The sequence below is a fragment of the Oncorhynchus tshawytscha genome, unplaced genomic scaffold (assembly GCF_018296145.1).
Source record: "Oncorhynchus tshawytscha isolate Ot180627B unplaced genomic scaffold, Otsh_v2.0 Un_contig_3505_pilon_pilon, whole genome shotgun sequence".
Lineage (NCBI taxonomy): Eukaryota > Metazoa > Chordata > Actinopteri > Salmoniformes > Salmonidae > Oncorhynchus > Oncorhynchus tshawytscha.
In genome coordinates this window covers 125,065-138,993 of record NW_024609673.1, presented here as the reverse complement: position 1 = coordinate 138,993, position 13,929 = coordinate 125,065, and the positions used below count along the sequence as shown (strand labels likewise).

General features: G+C 41.7%; 1 protein-coding gene across 1 annotated transcript; it reads right to left on the bottom strand.

Moving 5' to 3' along the window:
• Window positions 1-10,807: 10,807 nt before the first annotated feature.
• Window positions 10,808-12,502, bottom strand: LOC121845446 (5-hydroxytryptamine receptor 3A-like). The gene is made up of 4 exons (XM_042316856.1): window positions 12,494-12,502; window positions 11,667-11,877; window positions 11,303-11,452; window positions 10,808-10,818 (listed from the first exon to the last, which is right to left on the bottom strand). The coding sequence occupies exons 2-4, from the start codon at window positions 11,863-11,865 to the stop codon at window positions 10,808-10,810; spliced, it is 360 nt and encodes a 119-aa protein (XP_042172790.1). The 5' UTR covers window positions 11,866-11,877; window positions 12,494-12,502.
• Window positions 12,503-13,929: the final 1,427 nt, after the last annotated feature.

Sequence of the window (13,929 nt, the reverse complement as noted above, 5' to 3'; positions counted from 1 at the left end):
TTATAAAGGCTGCTCTGGAACATGTGGTCACGGCAGTCTTCCATGAGAACATACACACCCCCACAAACTGTCTACATTAGAATATTATCCTCGATATTGTACAGGATGTGCTTGACCATAATCCCCAAATAATGAGTTTTTAAATTAACCTCCCAGGATTCATTTCACCATCTTGTGTAAACAACAACCCACAACAGACAGGTATTTACTAATTACTGTGACTAGGCAGAAGTGGATATACTGCACCTCCACCTGCCTCTAAACCCTGTAGTTGGCTATATGTTTCACTGGACCTCAATAGGACCGTAGGCTGTTATCATATTGTTGAGCATACAGACTTCATACAGACAATAATACAAAAGGGATTGAGTTGGTTTATTTGAAATGTCATCATGCATGGGCACCAGACAGCATTGTGGTTTCAGTGGTGCTGTCTCCTCTCTGGGTAATGGAGAAAGGTTGCTATCTCCTCACTAGTGGCTCAGGAAGCAGCTTGTTTTGACAGCTGGTTGTGGACTAATTGTCTGGACATTTATTTATATAGACCTTCTTACATCAGCTGATATCTCAACGTGCTGTACAGAAACCCAGCCTAAAACCCCAAACAGCAAGCAATGCAGGTGTAGAAGCACGGTGGCTAGGAAAAACTCCCTAGAAAGGCCAGAACCTAGGAAGAAACCTAGAGGAACCAGGCTATGAGGGGTGGCCAGTCCTCTTCTGGCTGTGCCAGGTGGAGATTATAACAGAACATGGCCAAGATGTTCAAAATGTTCAAAATTCAAAAGATGTTCAGCAGCGTCAAATAATCATAATCAAAGTGGATGTCGAGGGTGCAACAGGTCAGCACCTCAGGAGTAAATGTCAGTTGGCTTTTCATAGCCGATCATTCAGAGTATCTCTACCACTCCTGCTGTCTCTCGAGAGTTGAAAACAGCAGGTCTGGGACAGGTAGCACATCCGGTGAACAGGTCAGGATTCCATAGCTGCAGGCAGAACAGTTGAAACTGGAGCAGCAGCACGGCCAGGTGGACTGGGGACAGCAAGGAGTCATCAGGCCAGATAGTCCTGAGGCATGGTCCTAGGGCTCTGGTCCTCCGAGAGAGAGAAAGAGAGAGCATACTTAAATTCACACAGGACACCGGATAAATACTCCAGATATAACAGACTATCCCTAGCCCCCGACACATAAACTACTGCAGCATAATACTGGAGGCTGAGACAGGAGTGGTCAGGAGACACTGTGGCCCCACCTGACGATACTCCTGGACAGGGCCAAACAGGCAGGATATAACCCCCACCCACTTAGCATGGTGGTTCCTTCCTCTGATGAAAGCATCAGGAACAACTGAATCATTTCCAGACTGTTGAGAATAACCAGATGTACTTTGGGGGTCCCCATGTACACTGCACCTCTACCATGACCACAGTAGATGGGTCATGGATGATATGGTGTTCTGCATTTCAGCAGAAATGTTCCATTACTGTGTGTTTGAGAGCCATAGAGAAGAGGATATACCATGTCATCTCTAGTCTGTAAACATGGCAGAATGACTCCCAGTTTCCCAGACACATGTTTTCCACAGTAATAGCTTCATCTGTGTCTGGGAAACCGGCCCATTATGTATTTATCCATACACACCTCAGGAGGAATTTATAATAAGCACAATCCTTTAGAAAAAGACTATTTGTTGAGAAATGCATTATCTATTACATTACTAGCAACAGACACATATTATTCCTGAGTTATGTCGGTCTGGTCCTACCAATAACTGAGGCTTATATAAACAGGCAGACATCCAAACGTGCCACTTTTAAAAGATGACTTCTTCAGATACACACACAGTTTTATTTTATTGTTACAAACATGTACTACTTATTCTATAGCTTAATTACATACAGGTAACTACCAAAATCAGCTACCAGTAGCGAGGCATGGGTAGAATTATGTGGCTGTTCAGTACTGATTTGTTTGTGTGTGGACGTGTTTAACTATACAAGAATAGTAAACCAACCAAAATTTGACCAATTGGGGACATTTTGTTGTCTCCACAAGTTCAACTGCTGTTTCTAGGGGGTTTAGGGTAAAGGTTAGAATTAGGGTTGGGAGCTAGGGTTAGGAGGTTTAGGGCTAAGGTTAGGTTTTCAGGTTAAGGTTAGAGTACGGGTTAGGGAAAATTGGATTTTGAATGAGACTGAATTGTGTGTCCCCACAAGGTTAGTTGTACAAGACTGTGTGCGTGTGCATGCAAAGTTGAAAAAACATGTTGACTCACCCTACTTGTAGAAAACGCCAATGCCATCCTCCTGTCTTTCATGACTCTGTCATACAGTACACACTTTTAGTTTTAGTTTTCCTAGGCTACCTGGCTAAAATGCTTGCTCGCAACCTAACTTCCTTTCATGGGCAACGATGTGCCGCTAGTTAACATTAGCCTACTACAGTACATTAGCTACATATTGAACTTCCATCCTCTCAGGCCAGGGGCACAATGTATGAATTAATGGTTGTATCAGAATCGCTGGCATAATCATTGGTCAGTAAGGAGAATTAAATAAAACCACATGTCCAAATCCCTATCTCCATCCAAGGCTAATTTAGGAAAGAGACTATTCATTATTTCTTATTTTTTTACTGACTTTTATGTAATTGGTGTTACCGCCTAGGAAAAAAACTGCCCAAAGGCATGGCCCTAATGCTGGGTCAAGTTTCAAATATGGCTGAATTGTGGTGTATGTATAGAATACCCATGTTGTACAATTTGCCATCCACTAGATGGCAGTTATGTACTACCACCTCTACTGAAAGGTAACAGATCACACTTGTATGGAGCTGTTTGCAAATGTAACGTGAGCATAAAGCCAATTTTCCAGTAGTTTTTGGGTCAAGAGTAAAAAAAAAATTAAAAAGTAAAACACAGTCCTAATTTCAATGTAGTAAATCTTGCTCATTTGCCCCTGGTTGTGAAACGGAGCCATATTCTTTGACCTATTAGCAACCTCCGCGCTAAAAGGTTCTTGCTGCTCCCACAGGATATCCTAATGTTAAAAGTGTACACCACTGAACGTAGAGACTGGGTTTAAAAACTCTCGTAGGGTGTTTGACATTACCATTTTGGTGGGTGCTATGCTGACCCAAAGGTTCCATGGCCACAATAAAACTAAATAATGAATGAGAATGTCATGGTAATTTTAGTGGCAAGTTGGAGAATAGTTTGCCAACTATGGCTCTGTACCTACCTACACCTACTTAGTGTAATATTTCTGTTGCTGCTAATGGACACAGATTGAGGCTAGTCCTAGACTAAAAATCAAGCTCAGTGGAGATGATTTATTGAAAGTGCTTTTTTGTTGTTGTCTATGACTAGGCTTAATCTGTGTCAGGGAAACCAGGGCTGTGGTCAGTACGTGTTTACGTTCTGGAACGTTCAATTGAATGGAAAAGGTGCTGTGCTGCACGATCAGTAAAAAAATACATGGGAGGGGTTGGGGAACGCTGTCAGCATGGCCCTTTAAACAGAGGGGTTGGGGAACGCTGTCAGCATGGCCCTTTAAACAGAGGGGTTGGGGAACACTGTCAGCATGGCCCTTTAAACAGAGGGGTTGGGGAATGCTGTCAGCATGGCCCTTTAAACAGTCAGCATGGCCCTTTAAACAGAGGGGTTGGGGAACGCTGTCAGCATGGCCCTTTAAACAGAGGGGTTGGGGAACGCTGTCAGCATGGCCCTTTAAACAGAGGGTTGGGGAACGCTGTCAGCATGGCCCTTTAAACAGAGGGGTTGGGGAACGCTGTCAGCATGGCCCTTTAAACAGAGGGGTTGGGGAACGCTGTCAGCATGGCCCTTTAAACAGAGGGGTTGGGGAACGCTGTCAGCATGGCCCTTTAAACAGAGGGGTTGGGGAACGCTGTCAGCATGGCCCTTTAAACAGAGGGGGGGAACGCTTGGGCCCTTTAAACAGAACGCTGTCAGCATGGCCCTTTAAACAGAGGGGTTGGGGAACGCTGTCAGCATGGCCCTTTAAACAGAGGGGTTGGGGAACGCTGTCAGCATGGCCCTTTAAACAGAGGTGTTGGGGAACGCTGTCAGCATGGCCCTTTAAACAGAGGGTTGGGAACGCTGTCAGCATGGCAGCATGGCCATTTAAACAGAGAGGTTGGGGAACGCTGTCAGCATGGCCCTTTAAACAGAGGGGTTGGGGAACGCTGTCAGCATGGCCACTGCCCTTTAAACAGAGGGGGGAACGCTTGGGGTTGGGAACGCTGTCAGCATGGCCCTTTAAACAGAGGGTTGGGGAACGCTGTCAGCATGGCCCTTTAAACAGAGGGTTGGGGAACGCTGTCAGCATGGCCCTTTAAACAGAGGGTTGGGGAACGCTGTCAGCATGGCCCTTTAAACAGAGGGGTTGGGCCCTTTAAACAGAACGCTGTCAGCATGGCCCTTTAAACAGAGGGGTTGGGGAACGCTGTCAGCATGGCCCTTTAAACAGAGGGGTTGGGGAACGCTGTCAGCAGAGGGGTGGCCCTTTAAACAGAGGGGTTGGGGAACGCTGTCAGCATGGCCCTTTAAACAGAGGGGTTGGGGAACGCTGTCAGCATGGCCCTTTAAACAGAGGGGTTGGGGAACGCTGTCAGCATGGCCCTTTAAACAGAGGGGTTGGGGAACGCTGTCAGCATGGCCCTTTAAACAGAGGGGTTGGGGAACGCTGTCAGCATGGCCAACTTTAAACATTTCAGCATGGCCCTTTAAACAGAGGTGTTGGGGAACAGAGGGGTTGGGGAACGCTGTCAGCATGGCCCTTTAAACAGAGGGGTTGGGGAACGCTGTCAGCATGGCCCTTTAAACAGAGGGTTGGGGAACGCTGTCAGCATGGCCCTTTAAACAGAGGGTTGGGGAACGCTGTCAGCATGGCCCTTTAAACAGAGGGGTTGGGGAACGCTGTCAGCATGGCCCTTTAAACAGAGAGGTTGGGGAACGCTGTCAGCATGGCCCTTTAAACAGAGGGGTTGGGGAATGCTGTCAGCATGGCCCTTTAAACAGAGGGGTTGGGGAACGCTGTCAGCATGGCCACTGCAGAGGGGTTTAAATATGTCATTCAATTCTTCAATTCACACTTCGCCGCACCCACCAAACGGGAGCAAACATACCTAAAAAGTCTGTTCAAGAATGTACAACGGCAATTTTGGAAAACGTGTTGTTCGGGACAAACCGTTCTGCAACATAGCAAACGTCTGCCCTTAATGTTTATTTAAATAGTTTTATTTAACTAGGCAAGTCAGTTAGGAACACATTCTTATTTACAATGACGACCTACCCCTGCCGCACCATGGGACTCCCAATCATGGCCGGATGGAATACAGCTTGGATTCCAACCAGGAACTGTAGTGACGCCTCTTGCACTGAGATGCAGTGCCTTAGACCGCTGCACCACTTCAGTATATAATATGACTTGTACTTTATACTTTAAAAAGGTCTCTGTCAGTATGACATCTACTGGCTTTTTTGGTACTTCAGTTATCCACTGGTGTCTGATGATCTCTGGCTCTTTGTCTGTTGTTTGTGGAGATGCTCTGAAAACAAAAAGTCAGGATTGAATGCATTGAGTTGCACATTCTAGAAGTTACGTTGGCTACTAGGCAGTATGTCTACTATAGGTGCCTTAAAACAGCAATAAAACTACCACTGCAGTGCTATAATATAATGCAATGTGTGGTTTGAAGCAATTATATTCACCTTCTAGTGCATTTCTTTAATGGATGGATTTATATCCATTACATCGGTCCAGAAATGAACACACATGCACCAGGGTCAGGCTTTTCCTGCCTCACCATAAGCTCTCACCATTGACCACACGCCCTTCTTTAATGAGCTTCAAAAAAACATTTTGGGGCAGATCGAGGATCCGTTTGGCTTTTTATATATTGTATTGACACGATTTGTCAGGCTTTGACACCGCACTCCTACATCATCCAAGACTTTTATGTGTAAGGGCACCCAGTCTTCTGTTTGTTGTTTGTGCCAGTAGGTTCGGTCCTTGGGCTATGAATCTTTATCCCTCTACTGCCATAATCATGCAGAGTTGCAGCAAACCTTTCACATTAGGAAATGCCCAGTGAGACAGTGTCATGACAATTTATTTAGGTTACAATGGTAGAACATTACTGCCATCTAGTGGATAAAAACCACACTTGATGCAAATTGAAACATTAAATCGATTTAATCAAAGTGCTGTTGAACAAGAGGGAGCAAAATTTAGGATGAGCAGTGTTGTGATGTGACTTGCATTAATGTGATGACTGTTATTTATCGAGTCAACTAACTGTGTTTAATTGTTACCCAATTAAATGAATCATGTAACAATTAACTCATTAGGAATTTGGGGCACCACAGAAGAAGTTGATTATTCAGTACTACACAAATTGATTTAATTACTAACTAACTAAATAATAACACAGTATACACATACACACTTACATGAGACAAAGGTCCCTAGTGGACTGACAAGATATGACGGCTTGGTACACATATGGAGAGGGAGGGGTAGATAAAGGGAGGAAGAGACAAATAGTCAAACTTATTGTACATTTGGAAACTACCCTCGAAATAATAATAATAATACTTTGTTCACGATCCACCGCCCGTTTGGGTAAGGAATGTAATGTATTTACGTGTAGATGTCTTTGTCGTCTCCCTGAAGTCAGTTGATCCTTCCACAGGAAGTGACTCGATGGGTATAAGGCTCTCGTTTTCAGTTTTGACTCGGAAATCAAAATAACAAAATGTACACCCCATTGACCGAAAAGGAATTGCAAACATGATATTAATTTATAATTTGCCCATTGCATTTAAAATTCAATTTGTAGAAATACTTCTAAAGTGGTTGGATAAATGATATGTTTCAAATTCTGTAGCTGAAACTCTGAGGTGTACCATGTATGTTTTGATATCTACAGTGGCTTGCGAAAGTATTCACCCCCCTTGGCATTTTTCTGAATTTGTTGCCTTACAACCTGGAATTAAAATGGATTTTTGGGGGTTCGTATCATTTGACAACATGCCTACCAATTTCAAAATGCAAAATATTTTTTGGTATAACAAACAAGAAATAAGACAACAACAAAAAACAGAACTTGAGTGTGCATAACTATTCACCCCTCCCCCAAAGTCAATACTTTGTAGAGCCACCATTTGCAGCAATTACAGCTGCAAGTCTCTTGGTGTATATTGCTATCAGTTTAGGACATCTAGCCACTGGGATTTTCGCCCATTCTTCAAAGCAAAACTGCTCCAGCTCCTTCAAGTTGGATGGGTTCCGCTGGTGTACAGCAATTTTTAAGTCATACCACAGATTCTCAATTGGATTGAGGTCTGGCCTTTGACTAGGCCATTCCAAGACATTTAAATGTTTCCCCTTAAACCACTTGAGTGTTGCTTTAGCAGTATGCTTAGGATCATTGTCCTGCTGGAAGGTGAACCTCCGTCCCAGTCTCAAATATCTGGAAGACTGAAACAGGTTTCCCTCAAGAATTTCCCTGTATTTAGCGCCATCAATCATTCCTTCAATTCTGACCAGTTACCCGGTCCCTGCCGATGATAAACATCCCCACAGAATGATGCTGCCACCATCATGCTTCACTGTGGGGATGGTATTCTCAGGGTGATGAGAGGTGTTGGATTTGCGCCAGACATAGCGTTTTTCTTGATGGCTAAAAAGCTCAATTTTAGTCTCATCTGACCAGAGTACCTTTTTCCATATGTTTGGGGAGTCTCCCACATGCCTTTTGGTGAACACCAAAAGTGTTTTCTTATTTTTTCTTGAAGCAATGGCTTTTTTTCTGGCCACTCTTCCGTAAAGCCCAGCTGTATGGAGTGTACGGCTTAAAGTGGTCCTTCAGGGTTATCTTTGGTCTCTTTGTTACCTCTCTGATTAATGCCCTCCTTGCCTGGTCCTTGAGTCTCTTGGCAGGTTTGTTGTGGTGCCATATTCTTTCCATTTTTTTAAATAATGGATTTAATGGTGCTCCTTGGGATGTTAGAAATTTCTGATCTTTTTTTATAACCCAACCCTGATATGTACTTCTCCAGAACTTTGTCCCTGACCTGTTTGGAGAGATCCTTGATCTTCATGGTGCTGCTTGCTTGGTGGTGCCCCTTGCTTAGTGGTGTTGCAGAATCTGGGCCCTTCAGAACAGGTGTGTATATATACTGAGATCATGTGACACTTAGATTGCACACAGGTGGAGTTTATTTGACTAATTATGTCACTTCTGAAGGTAATTGGTTGCACCAGATCCTAGTTAGGGACTTCATAGCCATTTCCGTTCTATATTTTTTACATTTGATTTATTCATTTCACTTCACCAATTTGGACTATTTTGTGTTTGTCCATTACATGAAATCAAATGAAAATCCATTTAAATTACAGGTTGTAATGCAACAAAATAGGAAAAACGCCAAGGGGGATGAATACTTTTGCAAGGCACTGTATATCAAGTATATTTTTAATACAGCACTGTTCAATATTGATGTGCAGTAAGAATTTCATACAGAACGCTGGTACAGTGATATTCATTTATTATGGTCCTTTACACAGATGTGACCATGATTTCTCCAAACACCCTGAGAGATACCACAAATACAGCCCAGCGCAGGTGGAGGAGATGATCGAGAGACTATTTGATATCTCAGCCTGAGGTTGAGAACCTGCTTAGTTAGGAGATAATATAAGGCCTTCACACTGACTTTATAGGAAATAACACACTGTTGATTTGTTTCCACACTACTAATAATACAGCTACAGTCCCCATTACATGTATTCATTAGAATTCTAATTGCTAAATGCATTATTCCACATATGACTGTCTCTTTGTAAACATGTTGAAATTTAAAGCTCGAGTGAAGAATACACAAATACATTTTTTTCCCACACAGAAGCTCTAAAGGTAGCTTTTTGCTAGTTCTTGCAAAATTTGTGATGACCAAACCATAGAGAATGATAGAGACCTCTTGTGGCCAAAAGCCTGTATTAGCATTGGCAGCAGCATGGGACTTGAAGCATTTTGAAGGAAGGACTAAGGAAGGATCACATGATTCCATTCGGGTCATCAGTAGGGATCAGCCAATTAATTATTGTGAGCAAACATTCCATAACTGCAATCGTCAACCTTAACTTTATACCTGTTCACTACATGTGGCAGTAAATCATCAACCTTAACTTTATACCTGTTCACTACATGTGGCAGTAAATCATCAACCTTAACTTTATACCTGTTCACTACATGTGGCAGTAAATCATCAACCTTAACTTTATACCTGTTCACTACATGTGGCAGTAAATCATCAACCTTAACTTTATACCTGTTCACTACATGTGGCAGTAAATCATCAACCATAACTTTATACCTGTTCACTACATGTGGCAGTAAATCATCAACCATAACTTTATACCTGTTCACTACATGTGGCAGTAAATCATCAACCTTAACTTTATACCTGTTCACTACATGTGGCAGTAAATCATCAACCTTAACTTTATACCTGTTCACTACATGTGGCAGTAAATCATCAACCTTAACTTTATACCTGTTCACTACATGTGGCACCAATCATCAACCTTAATTTATACCTGTTCACTACATGTGGCAGTAAATCATCAACCTTAACTTTATACCTGTTCACTACATGTGGCAGTAAATCATCAACCTTAACTTTATACCTGTTCAATACATGTGGCAGTAAATCATCAACCATAACTTTATACCTGTTCACTACATGTGGCAGTAAATCATCAACCTTAACTTTATACCTGTTCACTACATGTGGCAGTAAATCATCAACCTTAACTTTATACCTGTTCACTACATGTGGCAGTAAATCATCAACCTTAACTTTATACCTGTTCACTACATGTGGCAGTAATAAACCCTTTCAGTTTGTTTACCAACTCATAGAAATAGTAGAAGAAGAAAATGGACTACTTCAAAATGGAGATGGCCTCAATGGCACTGCCTGTGCACTCACAGATGCCACAATAGGAACGATATAGGAATGCTTTCTCTATCATATGACCACCATTTCTTTAAATATTTTTGTTAAAAGCAAATTAACAATTTAGTATTCCCAGAATTCTAAATGGTTGATCTCACATGAAGAACCAAAGGAGAAATATAAAATGACGACTGCATAAACAATGAGGACGGTGAGATAGATACAGAAACAGATCAAGTCCACTTTGTTGGCAAAGCGATGGCGTCTTGCTTTTTTCTGATCTTGTGCAGCCATTTTGTCGAGAAATTTCACCACCTTTTGGAGGGCTGTATTCTTCTATGTTCTTTTTCCTCAGAGGCTTTCAGTTTGATGACAGTAGTATCAGATTTGGATACTAGACAAAGTAAGAGAGAGGAAAAAATGAAATATAAGTTATTCTAAAATAAGTGGTTGGAGCCCTGAATGCTGATTGGCTGACAGCCGTGGTATATCAGACCGTATACCACGTGTATGACAAAACATACATTTTTACTGCACTAATTTTGTTGGTAACCAGTTTTATAATAGCAAAAAGGCCTCTCTGGGGTTTATGGTATATGTCCAATATACCACGGGTAAGGGCTGTATCAAGGCACTCTGCGTTGTGACGTGCTAAGAACAGCCCTTGCCGTGATATATTGGATACCATACAGTATATCACATCCCCATCAGGCCTTATTACTTAAATATAACACTATTAAATAAGGGATAAAAAATGAAGACATTTTTGTAAAAATTATTTGTAACCGTATTCGTTTTATCACAGTTGATTGTTGTAATCGGATTTACTCGAGATCTGAAAACCCAGAAGTGTGCTTTAAAATGCAGGTAAAGAACATACCTCATTCACTAATTACTGCGCCGTCACTCAGAGCACATCTCACAGCGCATCTGTATGTTCCTTCACTCATTCACACATTGATCAAAGCTAAGAAACGATCCCGACAGCTAACAATGCACAGGATTTAGTGAGGAAGCTGGAAGTTTCCATATCCGTTATGATATTTGTTTTGTCCGATATTCGTTTTGTACTCGGCACATCCTTCATTTAAACCTTAAACTATGTCATGAATGGTTTTCAGTGACAGATTAAAGATCAAATGGAGTAGCTTTTTTTTTTAACGGGGTACCCAGTAAAACTGGTTGCAATAACGTTATTATGACTTCATGGTCAGGTTATAAATGGTTGTATAAGGACGTTTTGTTAATGTCTTTGGAAACCATGAAAATATATCTTGCTCTGTGGATAACTGAGATGACAGAAGAATGAAAACATTTACCCTCTTCATTGTCTGTGTCTTTAAGCAGTGAGTCTTTGGACTTGGAGAGGCTGCAGGGCCAGAGAGTGCCACACTTAGCCAGGCGTGTGAGCACCATAGACTGCAACGTGCTCAACACCAGGATGACCAAACAGAAACAGAAGTGCTTTCCTATGGAGAACAACGAGAGAGAGAGAGATGTTTGAGTGTTATATGGATGCACCCTATACACACAAACACACATTGTCATGTTATGGTGGATTTTATATTGTACATTTGTAATAATAGAGTAAGGTCTTGTATGATGTAATGTTTTATTGATGATCTAGGATGTTGTGTTTTGTTGTGATGTAACAGTTTAACCCTGTTTAAACAGGACACTCACGGATGATGGGGCTGCACTGGCCTCCTCCAGGCAGTAGGTCGTTGAGGATGATGAGGAACATGATGAAGCTGAGAACCAGTGTAACCTTGAATGAGATACGCTCGCCCCCTCCCAGTGGGAGGGAGAAGCTCACCACATCTGCCACAATGATCAGTATACTGGGCAGGACCAGGGACAGAAACGGGTTTTCAGACCGCATTTTCAGCGACACCTGTGAAGACAGATGGGTAGGCAAGAGAGAAAGCGTTTTTGCATCTAAACGTTAGTTTGACATTGAAAGGGAAGAGCATTACACTTCAAAATCAAACTGTCAGGCGTTTTCAGAATTCTAATGTCAATGAGTCCACATCCTTCACCATCGGTTGTGTACATCTAGCTAATGTTGAATCAAGCGTATTGTCTTTTTTGAGTGTAATTGTTGGTCAAGCTTTGCCCTTAAAAACAGGAAGAGTAAAGTATCTTTACATGTCACATAAACTACTGAAATCACCAGGAACTCTCACTAACCCATAGATAAAGATACTTTACATGTCCCACATAAACTACTGAAATCACCAGGAACTCTCACTAACCCATAGATAAAGATAATATTCACTGTGTCACATAAACTAATGAAATCACCAGGAACTATCACTAACCCATAGATAAAGATAATTTGCATGTCACATAAACTACTGAAATCACCCGGAACTCTCACTAACCCATAGATAAAGATACTTTACAGTCACAAAACTAATAAATCACTGGAACTCTCACTAACCCATAGATAAAGATATTCACATGTCACATAAACTACTGAAATCACCAGGAACTCTCACTGTGTCCACCCATAGATAGTTGCGCATCTCTGCCTCCTTTAGCATTGAGTTCCACTGCCTCAGGTTAGCAGTCCCCACGGTTTGCACTAGTTGTGCTCACTTTCCCAAAGTTCAGGAACATGCCACATCCTGGAAAAGGTCAGATATTTGATACTAGTTCAGTCATTCATAGCTTATAACAAAAAAATATTTGTTTCTATCAATTGGTTGTGGGTGTAACGTATTTGGTTCCTGTTCATTCCATAATTTTTGGCTCTTGGTTCGGTTTTATCTGGGTTCTCAGGAGAGGATGGGAAAAACTAAATGGATGGAAAAACCATCACATTAAAAAAAAAAAACATCACTGATAGGATCCATTCTTACAGTGGCTCTGGTATCAGGTTCTAAGGTCATCAATATCAAAGCAATGTTTCTCAAGTTCATACTAGCTGTCAATCATGTCCTTAAGAAGCTGTTTGATTCATTCTGGCAGGCATTCATTTGGAAGATAACTTGCAGTAAATATTGTCGATCATTATTATTATAATTTACAAACAATGGTGTAATGGTATTTTTTTCCTTCCCGAAACCGAGAAAGAACAGCCAAAAATCCAAGGGCTGATCCAATCCAACATTTTTGTGGACCATTATATTCACTGTGTCCAGCCCACTAATGAGCACCAAAATAATATTCACTGTGTCCAGCACACTAATGAGCACCAAAATAATATTCACTGTGTCCAGCACATATGGCTAATGAGCACCAAAATAATATTCACTGTGTCCAGCATACTAATGAGCACCAAAATAATATTCACTGTTTCCAGCACACTAATGAGCACCAAAATAATATTCACTGTGTCCAGCCCACTAATGAGCACCAAAATAATATTCACTGTGTCCAGCCCACTAATGAGCACCAAAAACAATATTCACTGTGTCCAGCACACTAATGAGCACCAAAATAATATTCACTGTGTCCAGCACACTAATGAGCACCAAAATAATGTTCACTGTGTCCAGCACACTAATGAGCACCAAAATAATATTCACTGTGTCCAGCCCACTAATGAGCACCAAAATAATATTCACTGTGTCCAGCCCACTAATGAGCACCAAAATAATATTCACTGTGTCCAGCCCACTAATGAGCACCAAAATAATATTCACTGTGTCCAATGCCCACTAATGAGCACCAAAATAATATTCACTGTGTCCAGCCCACTAATGAGCACCAAAATAATATTCACTGTGTCCAGCACACTAATGAGCACCAAAATAATATTCACTGTGTCCAGCCCACTAATGAGCACCAAAATAATATTCACTGTGTCCAGCCCACTGATTTTACCACACTTTTTTTTTACCAATAGCCTCATCTCTGGTTAAGAAGTTACCCACCTGCTCTGGACACTATGGCCAGTCTTTCATTAACACCTTTACCATACCAAAGGTATCACAAATGA

Bases quoted from the DNA above. Each gene is read 5' to 3' on its own strand.
- LOC121845446 (XM_042316856.1), bottom strand. From the start codon at position 11,865: ATGCGGTCTGAAAACCCGTTTCTGTCCCTGGTCCTGCCCAGTATACTG. The intron at 11,453-11,666 runs GTGAGTGTCCTG...TGTTCTCCATAG, and splicing joins CCAGTGCAGCCCCATCATCC to GAAAGCACTTCTGTTTCTGT.